At 39.4% G+C, this 24,302-nt stretch overlaps 1 protein-coding gene across 1 annotated transcript; it reads right to left on the reverse strand.

Moving 5' to 3' along the window:
• Nucleotides 1-1,581: 1,581 nt before the first annotated feature.
• OTUD6B (OTU deubiquitinase 6B) lies at nt 1,582-12,096 on the reverse strand. The gene is made up of 7 exons (XM_068185374.1): nt 11,923-12,096; nt 9,262-9,416; nt 8,133-8,228; nt 6,436-6,748; nt 4,894-4,955; nt 4,197-4,303; nt 1,582-3,693 (listed from the first exon to the last, which is right to left on the reverse strand). The coding sequence occupies exons 1-7, from the start codon at nt 12,011-12,013 to the stop codon at nt 3,609-3,611; spliced, it is 909 nt and encodes a 302-aa protein (XP_068041475.1). The 5' UTR covers nt 12,014-12,096; the 3' UTR covers nt 1,582-3,608.
• Between the last annotated feature and the right edge of the window lie 12,206 nt (nt 12,097-24,302).

Raw genomic sequence — 24,302 nt, forward strand, 5'->3', positions numbered from 1 at the left:
CAAAGCTTTCAGGCCATCTCCGGAACATTCATCATTGGCTCCTTTAATGCAGCACACCTCTGCAGGGTCAGAACACGACTGCCCTGAGCACAGCTCCATTTGTGTGCACGGCCCACGAAAGGCACACTGCCTGTCTTCACTGGGTCACTGTCACATCACTGACCCCACAAGCTGCAGGGCAATCAGTGCTGCTGAGGGAGGAACTGGGGAAAATGCACAGCCCAACCTGCCAGAGGGAGTGCCCCTCCCAACCCCATTGACTCTACTGCCACCCATGCATTTAGCTCCAGGAATTCTCCCTCTTGTAATTCAAAACAACGTTATACTCAAGCATAATTCAGCTGAGAGGCAGCCACCATCCCACAAGCAGCCAATCTACCCAGTCACTGCTGCCAGCACATCTTACTCTTTGAGTCACAGGAGCAGAGGGGACGTGTTCTGCACACATCCAAAATTTCAACACTTTTTTTCTTTTCCTTGAAACCTGTCACAGCCCCTGTTCAATGGCCTGTTAAAAAGAACAGAGCATGGAGAGGAGGCAAAAAGTGTCCCTACTGACAATTTTGCCTCAAAGAAAGCAGTTGTGAAAAAAAATCCCTCTTCACTTACAGAATCACAAGGGTTGGAAGGGACTTCTGGAGATCATCCAGTCCAACCACTCTGCCAAGGCAGGGTCACCCAGAGCAGCTTACTCAGGAACCGGGTGGGTTTTCTATGTCCCCAGAGAGGGAGACTCCACAACCTCTCTGGGCAGCCTGTCCCACTGCTCTGCCACCCTCAACATAAAAAAGTTCCATTTTAGCTTTGTGCAACATTTTAAAATATATAAACACAAGAAGTTATGAGAATTGTACAAATGTGCACAAGGGACATCACTGCTTCATCACATTTTATATAATTTCTTTGTTAAAAAAATTCTTGAACTAATTTAGTATTCAAATAATAAATTATTAGATTAATTCATGTACTGTTTAAATAAATTATGACAGGTCTGCACTCCCCCTGGCTGCCACCACCTCCCATCTCCTTTCTGGAACTGCCTGCAGCCCACATAATGGGACAGAAGAGCAGAGACTGGTGCAGAGTAAGTGAAGGGGACAAGGACAAGCACCAAGAGCCATATGTAACCACTGTTTTCAACAACAAATACGTTCTTCCCTTTCAGAATATTGTACACAATTTAGTGCAGACCACTAGACAGCTTCTCTCCTGTTCATGTGAGCATTCCTGCTGGCAACTAATCTCAATTCACCTTGCAAAAAATACTCAAAAGTCCTTAAAAGAAATAGTGGCTGAAGAAACTGAATTACAGATAAAAGCAAGGAAAGCTACTGAAACACACTCAAAGTAAACAGTGTTATTCTGCAGAGAAAAATGTAATCTGACAAAGAAGTTAAAAGCTTTATTGTGAGAAGACCCCCTTCTCAGTTTCACTTCATACTTTAAATGCACAGGGAAGTTTTTCAAATACAGTTTTTCAGAAGAGCTCAAGTTTAACTGCTAAAACGCAAAGGATAAATTTATTCATACTAATAAATAAGTGAAGTATTGGAGTACAAAATAAAATTGACCCCAAGAAGATTTGCCACAAATAAACCAATTTATTACTTTTTGGCAAGTCCCATACAGCATGAGCAAGGACCATTCACTCACTATATTAAATTATTTAACTTTATACAAACTGTAAACATCTTCAACATGACAAACTCTTGGTACCGGTGTTCCCCGATTCTGGCATCTTTTCTTTCTCAGTTAATCAAACAAAACTGAAACCCAAATAAACCAAAGAACTGTATATCTATAAAATGCAGCATGTGCATTTTATATCACATCAATTCTAAGAAATGCAGAGAAGAGTACTTATTATTATTATTATTATTTTTAGTGACATTTGTAATGGTACTATGAATAGAAACATTTTTTCCATGCTGTTGTATCCTATTTTTTGTTTGAAATTAAAACCATCATTTTATAAAATCAAAGTAGTAAACCAAATTTTACAGTAAGCCAGCTGGTTTGGCATACAAACCAGCTATATTTGTTACACTGTAACAGATAAATAAGAATGCAAAAACTCTTGATATCTGGTTAACTTTGTTTTCCTGGCAGGCACCATCCTAAAGAACTGCTTGTCAAAAAACTCTTGCTGTAATTATCTGGTATTTTTTTACTTCCTCTTTCTCAAAGTGCTTTAAATCAGACATAATCTGACCCATAAAGTGATGACTTATCTCCCTCTTAAGTAAGAACAGATTTCAGATTTTTCTAAATTCCAGGAATTAAGTCTGCAGGACTTAATTGAAGGACTACAAGATACATACTGTTAGGTCATAATCCCCAAACCAGGGCAAAGGTGTTTAATCTTTTCATGAACCACTTTTCTCCAAACCAACTCAGCAGCAGTAAAATACAGACAATACTTTTATTGGCTAAGGCTTTTTAAAAATTAAAAAAATCACTTCTCTTGTTAAAAAACATTTGCATTAAAATTTTGGTTTCAGTATGCTCCTAATTTTGAAATCACATTTATAGACAACAATCTACATTTTTAATGTAAAAAGTCAAGCCATGTTAAAACCTTTCAAGTCTCTGCTCATCATAAGAAGCAATTCAAATAAACTTAATTATTTTCCAGATCACCTTTAGTTACTGATAAAACCCAAGAAGACTATTTCTACAGCTGTGTGCAACCAGCTGTTTTAAGCATTATAAAACATCACACTTTAGATGACAAAGTGCTTAGATCAGCAGATCCAGAAATTATAAGTTCAGATGAGTTTCACTATCTCAAGTGAGGACACAGAGGAGCTTTGTAATATTTCGGATTCACTGAAATGCACAGGTGAAAGACTACGGAGAATGAACAGTGCATTTAACTTGCACTGACAGTATAATGTACAGTCATAAATAACAATGCACAAGAGTTGAATTCCTACTGTCAACTCCAAAAAAAACCCTACATCATCCCTTGGTAAAAATCTTACATGAAAGTCTTTACAAAGACTGCAATTCCTTCAGCCAAGCCAAGATATTCTGCCGCTGGATTTACCTCCAGATGTTCTCTGCCCAAATAAAGAAGGGAATCAATACCACACTGTTGAAATTAGATCCTGATAGGACTACAGAAACACAGCAGATGATATTCCATAAGCAAAATACAATCAGTTATTTCAAATGCCTGAACTCTTCCATTATCATGAAAATCTGAAATAACGGAAGATGGACCTTCAGGTAACCTTAAATCTTCAGCAGAAATGCAGATTAACCAAAACGAATTTTTACTACTTGATATTTCCTCTGCAGCACTGGAAGGAAGCTCTATTGAAAAAAACCTGATCTACACAGCCACCATTTTAAAGAAGATCTTCTAAACATAATTAATACCAAAAAGTTCAAAATATTGTTGTGTGGTTTTGATTTGGTTTTGTTATAAATCAAGAGCCATGTCTGATTTATAGTCAAACACTGCAGGTCTTTTATTTTGTTGTTTTTTTTTTTAATTTATTTTATAATCCATGCCATTTACTTTCCAGTCTTACTGGGAATTTCCTGGAGCCCAATCCATCATGATGCAATTGTTATCCATGTGAATGTGCAACTTTTGTATGCTAGCTGCTGTTCTCTGTAGCAGTGTCTGTTAGAACTTTCACAGAATTGTAATGTTCTCCTAATCCATAGGCATGCCTCATATACCTAAAAAAAAGTTGCAGAAATAATGTTCAGTTTAACAAAAAGTATACATCATGCCAAACAGTAACAGCACTGGAAGACAACTGAAATAAAACCAAGTTTTAGCAACAAAAATATATAGGATCATTACATAGAAGAGTATTATTAAAGACAATTTTTAAATCTAGTGACTTCCAGGCACAGCTTGACAAATACTCTGAAGAAGGAAAAAAGTTTCCTCCATCTTGTATCAATGTCATTATTATTTTGTAATTATTTACCCGGTAAAATTACCTTGCAGCATTCTCTAAATCAGTGACTGATATACATCAGACACTGTCTAATTACAATTTCTCCAAAGTAAGTGTGTCAATCACAAATAATTTCTGACCTGCACAACCATTACTCAAGCAGTGTTTCAACATCAGATGCATAACAGAAAATAAAAGAGCAGATGAGAATCAAAGCTGAGCCCTCTGTTACATAAGTAAGTGCATTAAATTTAAATGATAAAATTACATACTTACACAAGTGTTATTGGTTTGCCTGAATATTCTTCACCAACAACAATGGGAGGAGAATCCATCTGCACTACTTCAATAGGTGTTTGTAAAATGTGTGACAAAGCCCTTAGCTTTAAGGCAAAAACAATTTAGAAATAGGATTAAAGACAACGTAGGCAGGAGACAAGAAGAGCAGGCGTTTAATTTTAGCAGACAGTTCAAGCATAACATTAGAAATATTTTCAGAATTTATTAAAATAAGCAAAATTATTTTAACTTTAAAAACTTTAATTGAAAACAGCTTGCTTTAAACTAATCATTGTTTAGAGGATACAACATTGGGCTAGTTTTAATAATTTGCTAACTGTTCTTTCATAAAAAATAAGATTAAAATAAATATGTATTTTGTGAAGCTCAAGTTCTCGTTTACATGACAACAACCTAACTATGCTTTCCTACTCATTCTGTCAGTCTTTCTAATGATATTTATACCAAATGAATTCATTAACTTGCATGTTTTCAAATACATCAGAACAGTGGTGCACCATCAGAAAAGATGGTGGGAAAACAACCTATAACCACAAGAAATAGCTATTAATAAGCTATTTATGACTATGTTCCCTTATGCCTTCAGGTATTCTTTCTAAAAAGGCCCTTATTTTTAATGTATATTCACCCACTTCAGAATTTCCAAAATAAAAATTATCAATACAATACTTACTTCCAGCTGACCTCCCCATGCAGCTGTATTTGCTATATCATCACAGTATTTCTCAAATTCCTCTGCAGGGAAAGAAAAGACAACATTTAGCACTTATCTTGGTTGAGAATAAGCAACTGAGGAAAAAACACTGATTGTGCAAATTAGAGCCAGAAAAGTAGAAACACATTATAAAGGAAAATACCTATGTTCACTGAAGAAAAGCAGAGAACAACAACTGTCAAAAAAACCCCCAAACTCATTCTGGTTTGAAAAGAAAATTTCAGACAGAAGAGAGGGATAAAAAAAAGAGTATAAAAAGAAGTACAGCTAATACTTTAATTGTTTTATTTAGAGAACAACAGGTAACAACACACATGAAATTGCATAGTTTCCTTCATGTTAAGTTTCAGAGAGTGTTTAGAAACTTTAGAAAAGAATGTGACAGCAAGTAGTATATCTAGTTCTTACATTCACCAGGTGTCAGGTATGTTTTAAAAATCTTGCAACTGCATGTAGGATAAACAGTTGGCTAGGGGTTTTTTAAATTTCCAGATTAGCTGCCCTGTTTTTAACTTCTGAAGTATTTATTCTTAATAGTTCCTCTGTAAATAGCTAATCTTTTCAGATCATGTTCTACAGAAACCAAGTTTGTAAATTACAAACCCTCAAGTTTTTTAACCTTACAAACAGATTTTGAGAAAGAAGAATCTTCAGATTTTCTGAAGACTGCTCAGAGTGACTTATCATTCATTTCCTTTATAACAGAAAAGCACAATTCCCTGTTGCTGTGCAGAATTTTATTCAGTATTCTCCTGGGACACATTTAGCCTGTGACAACATAATCTCTGTCAACATGGGAAAGACAGCACCCAGTGACCACATGAAATCCACAGCAATGCCTATTAAACAAACATAGCATTAAGTTAATGAAATTCATGCAGTCATTTTTGTGGTGTTCCAGGCATAATGAATAAATCATGTATTGCTCAAATAAGAGGTACACAAACTCTGTTTTTACTCAGCCTACACTGTTGCTCCACACTAAAGCTCTTTATATTTTTTAGTTTAGTCTATTTGTAAAAAATGGCTCCAAAATGCTTTGCAGTGGAAAAATAATGTAAAATAAGAAGATGCATCTATTCAAACTATTACAAAACAGATTTGATTGAATTTCACACCCATTTTTAACAGCTTTCCTGTGTACACTGAAAACACCAATATAAAACTTGACAAGAAAATCATCCCAACCTGATAGACAAGCTGTTTATAATAACAAATCACATCCCAGAATGAGTTCACATCATCTAGTAACCAGCCAGTTCTGTTTTGTTTTTTTTTTCTAATGAGGAATAATATTTCCTAGATTAATTTAAAAAATATATTAATTAGAGGTCCAGGTGCACCAAGTTTCATAGCAGACCATAATTCTGTGTTCCATGGAACACAATAAAGTAACAAAGGTACAAACACCATCATTAAGCTGTCCCAATTAAGCTGTAACTGAGATTTATCAGGAACAGTTATAATAGTTTTTGAAATCTCATATGCTACAAGTCTTACCTCTGCTATACATATCTCCAGTATTAGGGTTTGTAAGAAAAGGCAAGAAGTCATCACAGTGACTTTGCATATACTTTGCTGTTTGGTTCCTCAGAGTTGCAACAGTCCAGGAATTTTGGTGATCCTTGAGCTGATCTTCAATAGCTCTGTACATGCAATGGCCATCTGAAGGGATTTGTTTAATCTCTAAATGCCTTGCTGCCAATAGGCAGGCAAGTTTCTGACTTTCAAGATGTCTAGCACCTGTCAGATTTTGTATCTCAGCTTCAGCTATTCTTTCTTCTCTTTCCTTCTCCAAAGCAGCTTTTTTCTCCTTAGATTAAAAACAAAAAAATTACATCTAATGTTAAAATTTAGAATATGCCCATATGGTTCTTGGCTCAGTGCTTGCTTCTAACTCTTCCAATGTTTTCACAGTACATTCTTATCTGTAAAATATTTGTCTGAATCAGTACTACCTGATTCAGACTGATCTTAAGGACCTCCTAAACCCAAACTTTAGCAAATGCTAAGTGACCAATATATCCTAACTGCCTCCACAGTTAACCACACCCAAAATTATATGACAAGATAAATCTTAATTATATCAACATGCAAAATAACACTTTACAACACTCATATAAAGTCTGTAAATCATAGTGCTTTCTTCAGGATCAACTATTTCAACACTCAAGTATGGGAACTCTAAACATCAGAAAATATCACTCTTTCATAAGAAGTGTGAGATCTACCAGTTAAGTAGATGACTGCATAATGGAGCTCATGCCATGAAACTGAAACTCCCTCAGGACAGGTAATCTACATCATAAAAGACTGTTCCTAACCTAAAGGATGGATAAGAATGCATGTAGAGAATATTCATAGGAATGTAAAAATACAAAAAAAAAATTACTTTCATAGAATGTGTCGTAAGTTCATGCTGCTGTTAACAAGGGTACAAGAACCAAAGTAAATAAGCAAATAAAAAATGAAGCATTATGAAGAATGATCTTTCCATTTTCATGCTTAAAATTCACCACAAATCAAGACCAGACTGGTTTAGGCAAGAAGACTATAGGAAAACTAGACCAGACTTCCTGGTTTGCCTAGACATGGTGCCATGAATTATAAACATCCTTTTAACATGTTTGTAGTGAACACCTAACAGGGGATGAAATATGCAATAAAGCAGTGTTCCCCTGGCCCGGGTAGAATGAGAATGTTAATCCACCACAACATCTGATGTTTAATCAGATCTAAGTCTAACGCAACATGACACTAGGTAGTGTTTGTTAACAACTCAGTATTTTAAAAGAATTTCTTCACTATGGATGGTCTTTCGTTAAATGTTTTGAGTACTACTAGTTGCATAATTTCCACATAGTATTTATTCAACTACTTTATTTATTTAATAATATTTTCAGTGGAAGTGTTTCAAAAATCATTTGCTTTACATAATTTCTTTCTTTATGGCTCCCATTTTCTGACCTATTCTGATTCCCAGCTTATGGCTGAGGGTAGAAAAGTACTACTATTTATAAAATCATTACATATCTCTAGGCAGCAGTTTAACAGATTTTCAAGGCACCCAGTAGGTACAGCATCAATATAGAATTACCCAGGTAATGTCCCCCAAAAATGGTTTACCTTTGGCTATTACAGTTAAGTTTAGCTGAACATAATCAGTTATTTGCACAATGTTTAACGTGAAGTCATACCCGCCTCTTCTGTGCTTTTGATATTCGATGATGCTGAATCTGCTGCTCTACTCCTTCAAGCTCTATATTTGCAACCCCATCAACTATGGAATCTGTCTAAAAGGAAAAAAAAAGTTAAATGTTCTTATTAATATAAGCAATAACTAAGATATGCATCTTCTGAAACAGTTTTAAGTTATCTTCCAGATTATTTTTATGAAGTTTAACCACAAAGATCCATGTATAGGACAGAAGCCATCAAAGCATTTCACATCCCAAACTACAGTCTTGCATTTCGTTACTTTTCTGCAGTCCTAACAGAGTTATGTGCGTCTCAAATTTAAGCTGTATGTTCTCTAACATACTGGAGTGTGAACACTGCTTACTGGCTGAAAGGAAAAGCTTTTCTCATCATGCCAGCCAGTGAGGTATCCAAACACCCATCAGCAAGTTCTGTGAAAATTAAAGCAGAATGGTCCATCCTCTATATCAAAGCATAACCAGCAGTAGAAAAACACAGAGAGTTGAAACTTCTCTAGAAAAATCACAAACCTAACTCAGTAATTGTATGAGCTATACAAAAAGATCAGTCACACTGCTGACAAAATTGCAAGACAAAACACACTGGATGAGTCAAACACCTGCTGAATGTTATCAATACTTTAGTAGTCTACATAAGATGACCAGAGTGGCAATATAACAGTAACTTAAAAAAATAATTCTCTAACATAACTGAGTTACCCATGGAGCCTTAAAAGCAACACAAAATACTCCTTGTGGTGGCGCATCTTTCCCCCTAACCTACATTTCATTTCTGTTACAGCTTGGCATTTGTGTAATGATTTTCCCTGTACACCTCATCCATGGATTCAGTCCCAGAGTAAATCTTGCCATCAAATTTTGTCATGCTTTTGCAAATTTATATTAAACCTGCTTTTGAAGTATCTTTCACAGTGATTCTTTAAGCAACCAAGCCAGTCTCTCAACAGTGCTCAACAACAAAAATCCCCCACTGTTACATGGGGGATTACTAATACTGTGAAGACTAGGATAACTACTTTGAAGTATTATTTCATCTAAGTTTTAAAAGTTAAAAAAGCCCTAACACTAATTGTACCTGTATAACTTCAGCTGAAGTTCGAGCACCTACCTTATTCTGTTCAGGTGAAGCTTCCTTCAGGTGCTTTAATTCCTCCTTCTGCTTCTGTTCAAGTTCTGCCTCTAGTTTGGCAACTTCATCTGCCAGCTGTTTTCGTCTCTTCTTATCATTCTTGGGAACAGCATTTTTCATGCCTTGAATTTTTGCTGTTAGGGAAGCAGTGAAATAAAACATTATTTCTTAATACATACACTATGATCATTGCAGAAAATGACTGCAAGTCACACAGAAAAACTAATTTACAAACATCAACAAATCAGTATTACAGTTTAGCTGTGAAACTGACGGTTCTAATCCTCACATTTTCCAAATGGCTATATTTTTTCTTAAAAGATGCAAACTCCCTTTTCTTTTCTTTCTTTCTCTGAAGAAGAGAAAAACTTATGCCAGGATAATAATAAAAATACATTTGAACTTCATCAATGCAGCAGACTGTTGCCTTCAGAAAGATTACATGGGCATCAAAATACCAAATCTCACAGGAAAGATGTGTAATTTTTTAATCATACAAGTAGCAGACTAAAATTAAAAACTGAGTCTACCCATCCTTAAGACAAAGTTTCTAAAAGCAAAATGGGTATTCGAAAACAAAAACATCTTGATTAAAGTCCCTAAGTATTTCTAGGCTGTAATTCAATGCTTCATTTCTAAAATCACAGAATAGTTTGGTTAGAAATGGTGCCCAGAGGTTACCTAGTTCTACCTCCTGCTCAAAGTGGGGCTGAATTCAAAACTGCATCAGATTATGCTAATTCAGATGAACCTGAAATTGATTCAGGTGACAGTACACTCTCCAGGGACAGGCATTCTGCAACCTTTCTGGGAAACTTTTTTCCCAATATTTAATTATTCTTGCTATGAAAATATTTTCCCTTATTCTTCTCATGAAGATTTTTCTTGTTGCCCTTCAGTCCGTGTCTCTAGTCCATTCTCCATTCTTTGATGAATCTGGCTCCATCCATTGCGCAGCAGAAACTACAACCACATTCCCCTATAGTCTTCTCTTCTTCTCATGTGTTCCTAAATGAACACTACCCCTACATCTGTCACTTCTGTATTTACTGTTTCAGAGTTACAGCAGCAATTATTTAACACCCTGCTTGCTATTCATCACCTGTACATTTTCCTGTCCTTCATCCTTGACTGACCCAATTGAGCTGAAGATGATGGCAATGATAATGACACTTTTCAAAGGGAGGCAGGAAGAACGCTCATACTGAAAGATTTATGTTAAGCATTCAGCCCCACAGATGAATAAGCTGAGTATGACAGAAAAGCAGCTTTGTTCATTAAAAATAAGATAATAGAGAAGGGAATCCAGAACATAAAAGGCACACACAAATACACAGGAAAGAGTATGGGTGGTGGAAAGAGGGGAGGGGGTTGTGGAGACAAGTACCATCAACCTGAGAAGGTATTGGATTTTCAGAGTTTGAGAAGCACCTTGTGTTAATTCTTACAAACAGTTTTGCTCTCTGGTAAACAGTTATCAATGCACATACTAGGAATGTATTTTACTTGTAGGTAAACATTTACCTGTAAGTCACCGGCCTCTCCCAAATGGGAAGAAAGGGACTCTGCCTTGTATATACCCCTCCCACCATCTGGTAATGGAGAACTACCATTACCACCTTCTCTAAGGTGTAAAAACCCTCTGCTCCTCAGCCTCCCCCATCAAAGTGCCATGCACCCCAGCCACCTAGGACAATGCTCGATTCCTACGCCTCTTCAATTTCAACCGATTCTGAGGTACGAACAGGCATCTCAAAACAGTAAGTTCCTACAGATTTAGTGACAATATGCAAGCTGACTCCATTCTTCTTTAACCCTCTGTTAAGAGGTTGCAGATGGGCCCCATCTCATTACATACCAAAAAAAAACAAACAAGGAAAAGGCCGAATCAATATACTAGCAATAGAAAAGGCTTAACAAAAATGTTATAACAACTATGAAACAGAATCCATCTATCAGACCTCCTTAATTATACTAATATACCGTAATAGGGTGGATCAAATGACGCAAAGTGTTACAAGTTCATATTGAAGCACTGTAAGACCATTCAGATCTTTTACTAGAGATACTTTATTATGGCTGGAAAGGACGAGAAAATTCAGTTCAGGTCAACTGCACTTGGAATGAAGAAACGTAACAGGCTGGGCAGGAAGAGCCCCTATGCAGACTTTTCAATCTAAAATGCCTTAAAAAAACCACGCCTTCTTCAACCTGAAACCAAAGTACCAAACTGCGAAGATCACGCCAATGGCCCAGCATTAAGTCTCAGCTCCCGCGCACCGCCCGGTTCCCGAGGCCACGGCAAGGCGAGCTCGGCAGGCCGCCCGCACGACCAGCGCTGCTCCCGGCAGCGCAGCCCGGCTGCCGCACCGCTGCCCGCACGCACCACTTCACTGCCGCCGTCCTCGTCCCCCTGCGAGGGCGCTGCCAGGGCTGCTCCCTCCTCCACAGCCGCCGCCGTCCCTCCCGCCCCTCCGAGCTACTCGCGCTGCCGAGCGGGGCTTCCTGCGAGGGAAGGCGCAGAGGGGACGCCGAGCCCAGCCGGCCCCGCGTGTCCCTGCCGCCGCTCCCCAGCCTTCTCCCCATCCTGCTCCCCAGCCTTCTCCCCGCCCGCCCTGCGCCGGGCACAGCGCCCCTCACCCTGGAGCTCCCGCTTCTCCTTGCGCTGCCGCTTCAGCAGCTGCTGCAGCGGCCCCTCGGGCCCCGGCTCCTCGTCTTCCGAGCCCTCCATGGGCGCCCGGAGCCGGCGGGCGCGGCTGACCCCCGACCCCGGCGGGAGGCGGGAGCTCGCCGCGCTTCCGCCAGCGCCGCCCGCCCGGCGCCGCCTCAGCCCCGGCGTGAGGGCCCGGAGCGGCCCGGCCTCCGCGCCTGGGCTCGGGGGCCTGAGCTCGGCTCGTGGAAGGGAAAGGGAGCGCTTGGTTTGTTCAGGGACTGTGGGCGTTTCTGTCCGCTGATCTCTGCCGGGGTACTCGCTCCTGTCGTAATGTCCTGGTAAAGGACTCCCGTGGACAAGTCTGCACTAGGAAAAAGCCATAGGTTTAGTTCAGCTAGAGGGAGATCCTGTTAAACGGGGAGGTGAGAAGGGAATTGGTTAGGGGTTTTGCGCAATTTATCACATTGCGGGAAAAAAAAATATTTAACCTGTTCATTTCTGTGCAAAATACACAGTGTGCTGGTTTTTCTCATGAAGCTCAAAGACACTGGAAAGGCTCGCGAAAAAGGTAATTCTGAGTTGCGGTGCTTGTGTCTCCTCACCATTGTGAAATTACTCCTCAGAAAGTGAAACATTTTAGTCAGAGTAAAAAGCCGGACTTCGTGTTTGGGATCAAATCAGCATCCCAAAGTGAGAACTACAAATTGTTGTGTAGTGAGATGCTTTTCTGTTTGGTGCAGGCACCATCACTGTAACATTCAGTTGATATGGACAAAATATAGCCTATAAAAGTTAATATTTTAATGGTTCTTAAAATTACTCAAACTGATCAAAAACTGGTAATGGAACTGCCAGATTACATAGTCCTTGACTCTTTACGTCATTGCTGTTACTCATTTTACATTTTTATGAACAGAATGTCTACAAGAATGCCTCCCTGGAGATATTTAAAAAACAGCAAATATGTTTCTTAGAGACATGGTGATGGTGATGGATTTGGTGATGGACTTGGCAGTGCTGGGTTAAGAGCTGGACATCATACACATCTTTCCCAACCTAGACAATCCTGAGATTCTATGAAGTACAGTGTCAAGTGTGAAGAAAGGACACAAGTCTAAAACAGAATCGTACCATGATATATCAAACTCTCTTGCTGCATAGAACCACTTATTTTTTAGATCCCCTTTAGAATTATGTTGAATTCTAAACATAATTCTAATTATGTTGTATTATTTCAGATTCATATGTCCATACCTGAAAGTATAATTTTCTTTTACTTCCTCCTGCTATTCACATGTTGTTAGAATAAAAGATATCACAGATCTGTTAGGAAAAGAGAAAGGAGACAATTAGCTTTTAGCTAGGAAAACAGTGGCCTTTTAAATATTCTGCTAATCCAGAGACAAATCCGTGTTGGATTTGGTTTGACTAACATATATATATGTGCTCTATACCAGTTTGTCTATGGCATATATTGTCCCCGCATTTATCTATGTATGAATGTTATCACATTTGGTACATATTGAATATACTGAATATTTTAAAGTAGAATACCGGTTTATACTGTTTGAAAAACACCCCTCGCAGATATCGTGGTGTGTCTTGGCTGGGGAAAGTGGCTGGGGACCCAGGCAACGAGCTGTGAATGGGCAGGGGCCCTTTGGGGACCGGCAACGCTAGCCAGGGGGTGGCCGGTCACCGCAAGGCTCTGCGGGACAAGGAGACCCCAGACCAAAACTCGCCACTGGACCAAAAGCTGGGAGAAGTGCGGGTGCACGGACTGTGAGGGAATAAAACTCCAGTGATCTTTTTCGGGAGGGTCCTTGCCCGGAGGCCCCCAGCTGCACCACGATTAAATCCCTTAGCGGTTAACAGCGCTTCTGGCACTCTGCTGTTATTCGAAGAGCAGGCAGTAACTGTGCCTGGAGCATTGTTGTAACCCGTAGTGGTAGCTCGGCAGAACAATGGCCATCACAAGGCACTTTTTGATCTACGCAAATTAACTTTCCTGCAGCAATGTCTGGAAAATGAATTCCCAGATCACATGGATTATTGTTATGTTTGGAACAGCTGTGCACGGATGAGAAGTCAGCAGAGGGAAGCCGAACCGACGGTGACACTAGCGGCGGCAGGGGCTGACCCTCAAAGCAGGAATCCTGGCGTTCTGCCTACATCGGCATCGCCCTGCCGGATCGCGGGGATTCATCACCAAAGCAGGAATGCCGGCGCTCTTTCTGCCTCGGCACCGCCCTGTTCATTAAATACTCCTTCAACACCATCTAACTTCTCCTGTGGGGCTACTCCAAGTGTTTACCAAACACCCGTGGAGCCCGAGTGATTTGGCATTATAGGGAAGTGAGATGCCAAGGCTGAGGGAAGGTAGCAAGAAATGAGCTCAGCTGTAATATATGTACTGGACATGACCCAAGATGAGGGGACATGCAGGTGCTTTTGAAAGAACTGTTCTGGCCAGGTGAAAGGGAAAAAGCAATTAATAGCAAAGCAGAACTGGCACTGCAAGCAGAAAGAAGCAGGAACCCCTGGCCAGTGAAGGACCCGAATTGGAATGATAATACCACAGAGGACAGGCCTGCATGTCAGACAAGTGTTCAAAACCTGGTTGAAGCAATATGATTATGGGGAATGAAAGGTTAACTAGACTAAAATAAAGGAATGCAGACAGAAAATGGACAACAATCCTAGAGATTTTTGGGGCTGTCTCCAACAGGTTTTGCTAGAATATGTGGCAATGGCTTCATAAAACTTTAATGGTACACTCACAATTAGTGTCTTTGTAGGTCAGGCAGCACCAGACAGCCAAAAGTAATTTAAGAAGCATATGCCAGAGTGGCAGGGAGTAAAACTACAGAAAATTCATGTGTTGCAGTATTCGTGTGTGATGGGAGAAAGAAAAAAACAGAAGGCAAAGCAAGTAGAGGAGAAAAGGGAAACTGGAGAAAGTGGAAAATCTGATGGCTGTTGCCATGACAGGAAATCTGCAGGGGAGAAAATGGAAGAGAGGAAGACCAAATAACAGTTAGTAGACCTAAACCAGAAAGCAGAAAGAGACAGGAAAGGAATGTGAAAATGGAGTGTTACTATTGTAGAAATTTAGGACATAGGCAAAGAGAATGGCTTCTTCAACCAAGTGGGGGATAGTTGTGCAAAGATAGACTGTCACAATGACTAGAGGCCAGCAATTCTACTGAATTTGAGGGAGCCATACAAATAGAAATGTACAATTTGTGGAGAACACCCACATCAACAGGGACATATAGTATGTGGGATAGGGTGTCATTGTTGAATTTCTAGTAGATACAGGAGCCACATTTATCCCTTTTAAACTTTGCCCCAAGAGCATCAATAGCAGACAAAGTATTCATACATAGAGCCACTGGGCAGGGAAAAATTTAAGTAAACCTGTATTAGCAATGATAGGACATAAGAGTGTGCTGGGAAGATTTGTATTAGTAGAATATTCCTCAGTGTGCTTGTTAGGGAGAGACCTTTCAACAGGCCTTAGATGCAGAACTGCATGTGTCACCAGAAGGAATGGATTTAATAATGGCACTGAGTGTGATTACTGAGAGCTTCAAAAATGAACAAAAGATAATAGAAATATTGAAAGCTGTATTATCAGAGTCCTGGAGTAAGACCACTAGAGGTGGGGAACCACCCATGTGCATTAAAACTAAGGCAGACAAGCCACCCTCTGTGAGACAGTATCCTATTCCTCTGGAAGCTGGGAAAAGTGTCCAAAACCAGATAGACCAAGACTCAATTAAAGGAATTTTTAAGCATGTGTGTCTGCATATAGCATTCCTATAAACCAGAATAGGTTAGATGGAGACCCTGAGTACTTGTGCAGGATTTGTGTGTGATTAACCAACATGCAGTGACCCCTCACCCAGTGATGCCAGGCCCCTTGACTATACTTCTGCAAATACCACTTAAAGGTGGCTATTTTACTGTAAATAATTTAACAACTAGCTTTTTCAGCATCCCAATAGATGAAGGAAGTCAACCTTTCTTTGCCTTTAAAGTGTACTGTTGGCACAGTGTATTTTGTAGATGCAAAAAGACCCTGTAAGAGCAGAAAAGAGTATGCTGAATTGTATCAGCACATGCCATCTGAAATACAGATATATAATATATAGCCTGGAGATGAAGTTTTAAGGTATTCTCTAGAAAATCCAAGTTAGCACCAAAATGAGAAGGCCATATACTTTCCTACTATGTTCTTATTTTGCTGTTTCAAGTTTTGCTGTCTAAGTTTTAGGTAAGAAAAACTGGATACACAATTCTTACATCAAATGAAGAGTGGGCAGTCAATCAGTTGATAAAGACTTCTGAGAAACCTTGGTGATTTTGTATTTGTAATCATTTGAGTATTTGTGCACAGGAATCTATGAATTTGTATTCTGCCCTATGGTAATCTTGGTAGCCTTAATTTTGTTATGTTTTTTACTTGCAATAATCCTGTATGTTAGGGCAGTGGTTAAATGCCTCGAGAGTTTTTTCTTTTTCCTTTCAGTACATTAGGAGGAGGACTGTTGAGCAATGCACCCAGTTCAGACTGCTTGGTGTGTGACGTGCTCACTGTTCCCTGGATGGCTGGAACCACAAGCAAAGAGCCATGAAGGAGTCCTGATGTTTTGCCTGACAAAGGGCATGTGGACCTGCAAGGCCGGGATGGTCAGTCACACAGAGACTCTGCAGGACCTAGTGAACAACGAGAAGACCCCAGACCAAAACCACCACTGGATCAAGAGGTGCTTGAAGCACGGGTGTACAGACTGTGAGGGTATAAAACCCCAGTGATCTTTTCGTTGGGGGTTCTTCCCCAGAGGCTCGCAGAGCCCCCAGAGGCTCTCTAAGTTTCTGCATCACAATTAAATTACTTGAAAGGTACAGAACATCTGGGACTCTGCTATGGGAAACCTGGGGTCAAGCTGATGCTCGGAACTTAGGTCAGAGTGTGGGGTGTGGAGGGAGTCATACCAGTTAGGTCACTGGATCTACTTGCTGCAAAGGGGCTTCTGTCCCAGCATTAAAATTTGGAGTGGTGCAAGTGAGACTCCTAGATTGCCATCAGAATGGTCAGATGGGAGAGTTTCTTTACATATAACCTTCTACATTTCCAGGTTTTTTTTTTCAGAATGTTAGAAATCCCAGCAAAGTAAAAAAAAATCCGCATTTTACCATACCAAACACTATAATTAGATGTTCAGACATATGACACACTCTGTCATTCACACAGGCTGAGCTCTCCTGTGTTTTAGGAGACTACAGCCTTAAATCTTTCAGAAAAAAAAAAGGTAGCTGAGGTTCTTTCCCTCCAGCAGAACTATCCCCAGTCAAAGGGTAGTCAGTGCAGGGATTCAGTGAAGTCTCTGCAGTGATCACTGTTTTTAGTCCAGGCTTCTGCCATATCTTTAAAAGGAACCCAAAAGAATATAGAATAATAAATACCTCAAGTCACCAAATGGACATTGCTGAATTGATAAAAGCTAGCCTCATTTGAGCAACATTTAATATAACTGAACTCAAATTGACACGGGAGTGGAGATTTTAGTGCACACTAAGTATGAGGGAGTACATGTTTGAGAAGAGCGGTACTATAAAAGCTGGGCAGGTCACACTGCACAGCCAGCTAACAATGAGTTTCCTCTGCTGCCATGAAACCTGGAATAAATGAAAGCTATTAAGAAGTGCACTTCCATCGTTAGCAGCAGGCCACAGGCTCAGTGCCCCAGTTCTGGCCTGCGGTGCTTGTTATCAGCCTGTGGTGAGAGCCTGTCATGGGAACTGAAGCTTTGTGCCAAGATGGCTGTTATGAACCGGAGTTTAATGTGGGATAACAGCAAAGGTCTTGAAAACACTGAAAACAGAGAACCCAGCATTATAAACTAACTGATATCAAATTACTGCTTGAAAAGAGCCACATCACAAGTTATGGAGACGACTACTTTGAGTCTATCAAAGGGAAGCAGCAGCTGAGCTAGAGAGGATCAGCCAAGCAGCAGGAGGAAGCATTTGCTGAGACCTGAAAAAATGACACTCGGGTATCTTCAAGTGTGAGTCTAGCCTAGGGGGTGGAGACCAAAGGCTGCTGGCTGATCAGAAATCCTCTTATAAAAGGAAAAAAACATCTGAATTTGGGGAAACTGCCATCACAGGGACTTGGAAGTCAAGATGTCTCTGTGGGACTTCCAGGGCAGCATGTGTGCCACCTTCTCTCCCTGTCTGTGCTGCCCTGTTCCTGTCAGTTCCTTACCTGCTTGCACCAGGGTCCCTCATTGCTTAGGAGCCTCTTGATCTGCCAGCTCATCAGCATTTTCCTCTTCACATATTCTGGTTTTCCTCTCTGATAGTCTTATAGCACCCAGCTTGAGCCTTACTGCATGTAAGCTCAGCTTATCTAGTTCCTGAGTAGAAATGGTGGTTTAACAGATAAAGTCGTAGTGAAACATAATGGTTAGAAGTTGAAAGGAGAAAAAAAAAAGATAACTGAAATCTGAGGTAACCAACTGTGAAGCACTTTATCTAGGATCCAATAGGTTTGGTGTCACACAATTCTTTAAATCAAGACTGAAATACTTCCTATGGATATGTGTTAGCTCAGGTCTAAGTTACAGAGTTCATGCAAACAGCATTTACTGACTTTCAGAATTCAGAGCAGTCTGAGTGGATTGCCACAATGGCCCTTTCTGGTATTAAAATTTATTACTTCATTAATCCATTCTGTAGGAATTTGAGCCTCCCATTGAAATCAATGATAGCTTAAGAGGCTCTGTACTAAGTACAGTCTGTCTTACACACTGACAAAATGGAAACTTTCAGAATTAAGGGGTTCTCTTGCAATGCAACTGAATATTGTCAAGTTAGTCACTGAAGTTAATAACTTCATACCTGTGATATCAGCTGATTTGGACAGTGAATTAACCAGCTGCTGTGTTCGCTTTCTTTCATATGTGTTTCCTGGGGAGGAAAGCATGCATGGCTATTTAAAGTACTGCACTTTGACATTATTTCTAGTATGGTTCTCCCAGTGGTGTCACAGTATTTAGTAACATCTCAACTTCAGGAAGGTTGGTTGTTCACTCACAAGTAAGCTGGGGTGGGACCCCCCACTTCTGTTACTCTCCAAAAATCTTGATTTTATTTATTCAATTGCAAAGCCAATAAGCTATTTGGCAGACAGTTTTCATGACAGCAGTAAAGATTACCCAAATCTTACTCAGCTAAATTATATAAAACACCGGTCAAGCAAAGAAGCTATCTTACTGCTTTTACATCAGCATGTACCTCAATCCCCCCTATTATCTACAAGATGTTTCTTGCAGAGCATTAAAGTGAATTATAGGTTGGTTACAGCTATACATGAAACTGTTGGAATGGCTCTGTTGTTTCACTAAGGTTTTGTTGAGAGTTTTCTCATTTATATTCTGTATAACCAGTGAATCTGGGTCACCTGTGCCCAGATACTGAAGCAAAAGTAGTTAAACTCTCCTTTTCTTTATGCCCTAAAATTGGCTGGCAGTAAGGTTTGCAGTTAGTCTACATGAATGAAGGACTATACGTGACCTTGCACAGGATGTTGGAGAATTGTATTAATTTTTGCTTTGTCATCTGTTACAGTAATGTGCCCAGAGATTTAGATTGCTCTTAAATGACGAGGACACATCAAAGAACATAGATGTGATGAATTTCTTACAGAAGCTATTTGGGTTTTTTGTGATCTACAATAGGGACCATACTAGGGATCTCTTTTTGTGATCATACCAAGGACCTCAAATGGCACAGCAGGTCATCTGGGAGGGGTTGTGGAAGGAAGGCAGAGCTGGAATTGTAACAGCTGCCTGCAGGAAATAAGGGAAGTGGAATCTATCCAAACTGCTGTATGCACATTGAATTAAGAACACAATGAAAGGTCTTCCAGCATTACAAGGAGAGAGCAAAATATTATAACTTAAGTGAGTAACCTGATACCAAGATCAGAAAAAATAATTTGTTATTGGCTCACAAATCTGGTGCACATCAAAATAGAATTTGCAGAGATACAGTGGAGCAACTAAGTCTCATTTCTTTTCCCCAGATAAAAAGATCACAGGAATCCTATTTCAAGCATTATGTGCAAAGGGTGTGCAGAATCCATATTTATTTGCTTTTCATTAGGAGATCTACTTATAAAGATACTGCAATGGCACAAAATACACTCATTTCATTGCACCTTTTTCAACTCCATGGGTCTTGAAACTTGTTTGTAGTACTGATAAAGGCTTTTTTTTCTATTAATTTGCTACCTTGATTGCACTATTTTGCATTCTTTCTCCTTGTTATAGGACCTGCATGTTTTCCTGACAGTCTTAAGATTGATAAGTTGATAAGGATAAGAAAATCATGGCTCTGTTTTAACCTTTCTCAGAGGGATACTGGGCTTTGTATCAAAGCGCTGTAATACTCTTCTGATGAAGCTCACAATAACTAGTGGTATGATTCCTACATCTTTTCCATGAACGGGAGAATAATATTTGTTTCTACTTTTCCCTTTGCAATCTATGTACTGATAAAATCTAGTTAAAGGCAAGATACAGGCAAAAAAAATTAGTTCTGTTAGTTCTATTCTTATAGCAGACAATTCAGCTTTCCAGTGGCTGAATACCCTCCAGCCCTCTAATTTGTCTGGTTTCTCATTGCTACAATGTTTTGTGGTTAATTACAAATTCTCCTTTATTGGTGGCTGTGATTAGACTAGTTGTTGCCACCCTTGCATTCCATGCTGAAAGGCACACAATAACACTCCATATCTGTAAAACTAAATTGTTTCTTTATGAAAAGCATCCACTACAGGTACAGCCAATATTTAGATGCAACATGCAAACAGTTCAATTTCTGGGTATCTAGAGTAAACTCATTCTGCCTCAAACTCTTTTCTTTCCCATCTGGTTATGTGGAGCTTTTCTAACTCACAGAAGCCTTGCAGAACCCTAAGCCATAGTGGAGATGACCTCAAGGCACCCAACACTTTAAGAATTTCATTCAGACTTCTGACATCTGCACATTCTTTCTAAAGCAACATCTTTCTTGGCAGCTCCCAGTAGAAAAGTTTACCTTGGAGACAGGCCATCACCAGGATTTTCAATCCCGCGGTCTCATCTCAAAATGTTTACTTCCAAAGTGCTGGTGATTCAAAGATCATCAGTTCAGTATGGCTGCTCTTGATCACATTTAATAAAATCACAGAATCACAGAATATGCTGAGTTAGAAGAGATCCACAAGAATCACTGAAGTCCAGCTTCTGGACCTGAACAGGACAGCACCAAGAGTCACAGCATGTGCCTGAGAGCATTGTCTAAATGCTCCTTGAACTCCATCAGGCTTGATGCTATGATCACTTCCATGGGCAGCCTGTTCCAGTGACCGACCACTCTCTGGGTGAATAACTTTTTCCTAATATGTAACCTAAATGTCCCATGAGACATGTTGATGCTGTTCCCTTGGTCACCAGAGAGAAGAGATCAGTGCCTGCCTCTCCTCTTCCCCTCACAAGGAAGTTGCAGACTGCAATGAGGTCTCCCCTCAGTCTCCTCTTCTCCAGGCTGAGCAGACCAAGGGACCTCAGCTGCTCCTCATGCAGCTTCCCCTCCTGACCCCTCGCCATCTTTGTGTCCCTCCTCCAAACACTCTATGTACTATGTTAACAAATGCAGCTCCATTTAGAAAAGACCACTGTGTCACTTCAATCCACACCATCCATATCTGTGTGGAACAGTCTTTGCATTTACACCATTTACAGTGTTGTCATAAATCTACTAAGCATTATCATCAAGGATGCAACTTAGCTGAAATAGAGATTGGTGATTGCATAAAATAACTAGAGTGACAGGCCTTGTTATTCTTTGTTATTGTCTTGGAAAAATCATGAACTGTATGTTTATCACTTCATCCATTCCTGAAATGGAGCAACACTTTAATGAACATGTTGCATAAAATGAATTCCAGTTGAAATCAAAGAAGGCTGCTCATTGAGACTGAAATGGCAAAGGGAATTCAAGTCAGATGCTTAATTATCCAAACTGGAGTTTGACCAAGATTCTGCTATTCTTGGACATGTGTCATGGGGTAGCTTGTGATCAAAAGGTGCTGTAACCTTCACTTGAATTCGGAGCTTCCTCCTTTATACTTAGTGTCCACCAGGTGCCAGGAGGGTACAGCAGCTCTGTTCTTCCTCAAAGCAAAAGGTGCTGTCTAGTGAAGCACCACAAGTTCCTTCAGATCTTTACCTGCTTTTCTTTAGTGTATCTTATCCAGGTATGGACTGTGCCTGATATTGGTTGGTTTCATGACCAAAGACTCAGAGGTGTTTCTGGCTAAAAAGTAACTCCACTGGAAACTAAAAAAAAAGAGCTCAAATAAAAGAATAGGACAATATTTTCATCATTCCCTTCAAACTGCCCCTCAGAACTAAAAATCAGAGATCAAATTAGAAATGTATATGATGCTAACATTTAGAATTGTCTAACAAATTTAAAACTACCTAATTATCTCTGTAATATTAATCCATTCAATAATAGAAAATAAAGTAAAAAAGGAAGTAAAAGTTTTTTTTCAAATACCATTTGACTGACATTAGTAATCAAATGGAATGATTTTAGAGAAGAAAGATCTACACATTTAGATATGATATAGATATTTAATAATAATATAATACTTATTGGGTAGCAATCTGTGACAAATAACAAAGGCAAGAATCTTGAGTATATGTAATGTGATTAAGAGGAGATTAATATATTAACTAAAGATTTTTGAAAGTAGCTGGTGTCTTCAAGATGACCAAGAAAGTGCTTAACGTTTATGGTAACACATAGAGATGGAGCTGGAATGTAAAGGAATTTAAAACTCATAAATAATTTTCCTGCCAATAAGAATTATATTTTCCAGTGTGAACTGCTTCTTAATTGAGACTCAAAATTCCTCCATTATTCTAAAAATAAGGTTAACTGGAAATAGCACCAATACTGTAAAATAAATGACAGATGTACAATCAGGAAAAGATGATAACATGAATAAGCTTTAAAAGAACTGCAATTCAAGTTACAAATAACAGAAGACGCCTTCCTTTGTGTAAATGAAGACTTCTTTACCATTATAATTTCTGTCTGTCATAATCTACTGTAGTAAAATTTATGCAGTCCAGGAAATTGCAGCTTTGTAACAGCAGCAGCCCTACATTCATTTGCACGAGTATTCTGTAGTGACAGGAATAGAGTATATAGCATAAAAAGTTACTAAAAATAGACTTGTCTAGTCACTGGCCAAATGCTCCCTGTTGCTTTTGGGAACAGAGGGTGTCGACAGGAGAGGCTGTCAGTGCAGCAAGCATGACCCTTCCTGCAGTTCTGGCGTGCTGCTCTCCCGTCTCCATAGCCCTGCAGGTGGGAAGGAGTGGGTTGGAGGAACAACCACTTTCTGCAACATTAGGTGCTGTCAGCCTCCTAAGTCATCACTGAATAACATAATGTTCCTTGTCTGTGTTTCCCCAGAGGGCGGGTGACTTATCACACAACTGCAATGGGATGAGCAGTGTTGATGGGACTAAAGGTAAAATTTTTCTGCAGATAAGAGGTTCATATTTAATTCCTGTGCTCTGTAGATCTCTTGTCTAATTTCTGCAGAGAAAAAAAGCCCTTTCCCAAGTAAAAATATATATGGAATTGTATGACGTTCCCATTTTCATGGTGCTTGTACACTCTTGCATGTGAATAAATTACAGACACATACATTAAAAGGAAAAGAGAAAATAAAGTTAAACATTTCAGCATACTAACTGTTCCAGAGATTATCACATGGTTGTGCATATCGCTGCCATGTCCTGATCCTAGCTGAAGCTGGAAGCCTTTGCTACGTTGTGGCATGGTACAAAGGACAGAACTGAGAAATATTTTCAAAAGCCTTGCCTATCTTTCAAAATATGCTCTGAAATACTATTCTGAACGCTGTATCATAGTTATTATATTAGTTATTTATTTATATTAGTTATATTAGTTGTTATATCAGTTTACATTGCATTACCTTACCTGAAACTACATATTCAAATCTATAGTTACTTATTTTTATAACTGGTACAGGATTATTATATCCTGCATCTCATGCTATACACAGAAATGTAATTACATTTCTCAGACTATCCACAGTATGAAATTTTATCTTGTCAGACTTGATCCTGCAGCACAGGCTATCTTTGCAAATGGAAATCCTGAAAGAATTTTGTGTGCATTGTATATGCTTCTCCTCTCCACCTCTCTGTATTGCAGTTTTAAAAAATAATCCAGGTCTTGTGTTAGCTTACTGTGCCTCTCCCAA

The sequence above is a fragment of the Anomalospiza imberbis genome, chromosome 1, assembly GCF_031753505.1.
Source record: "Anomalospiza imberbis isolate Cuckoo-Finch-1a 21T00152 chromosome 1, ASM3175350v1, whole genome shotgun sequence".
Lineage (NCBI taxonomy): Eukaryota > Metazoa > Chordata > Aves > Passeriformes > Viduidae > Anomalospiza > Anomalospiza imberbis.

Excerpts from the sequence above, each read along its gene's own strand:
- OTUD6B (XM_068185374.1), bottom strand. The coding sequence starts at position 12,013 with ATGGAGGGCTCGGAAGACGAGGAGCCGGGGCCCGAGGGGCCGCTGCAG. Across the intron at positions 8,229-9,261 it reads CTTCACCTGAACAGAATAAG|ACAGATTCCATAGTTGATGG; the intron begins GTAGGTGCTCGA and ends TTTTCCTTTTAG. Across the intron at positions 4,304-4,893 it reads CATGGGGAGGTCAGCTGGAA|CTAAGGGCTTTGTCACACAT; the intron begins GTAAGTATTGTA and ends TTTGCCTTAAAG.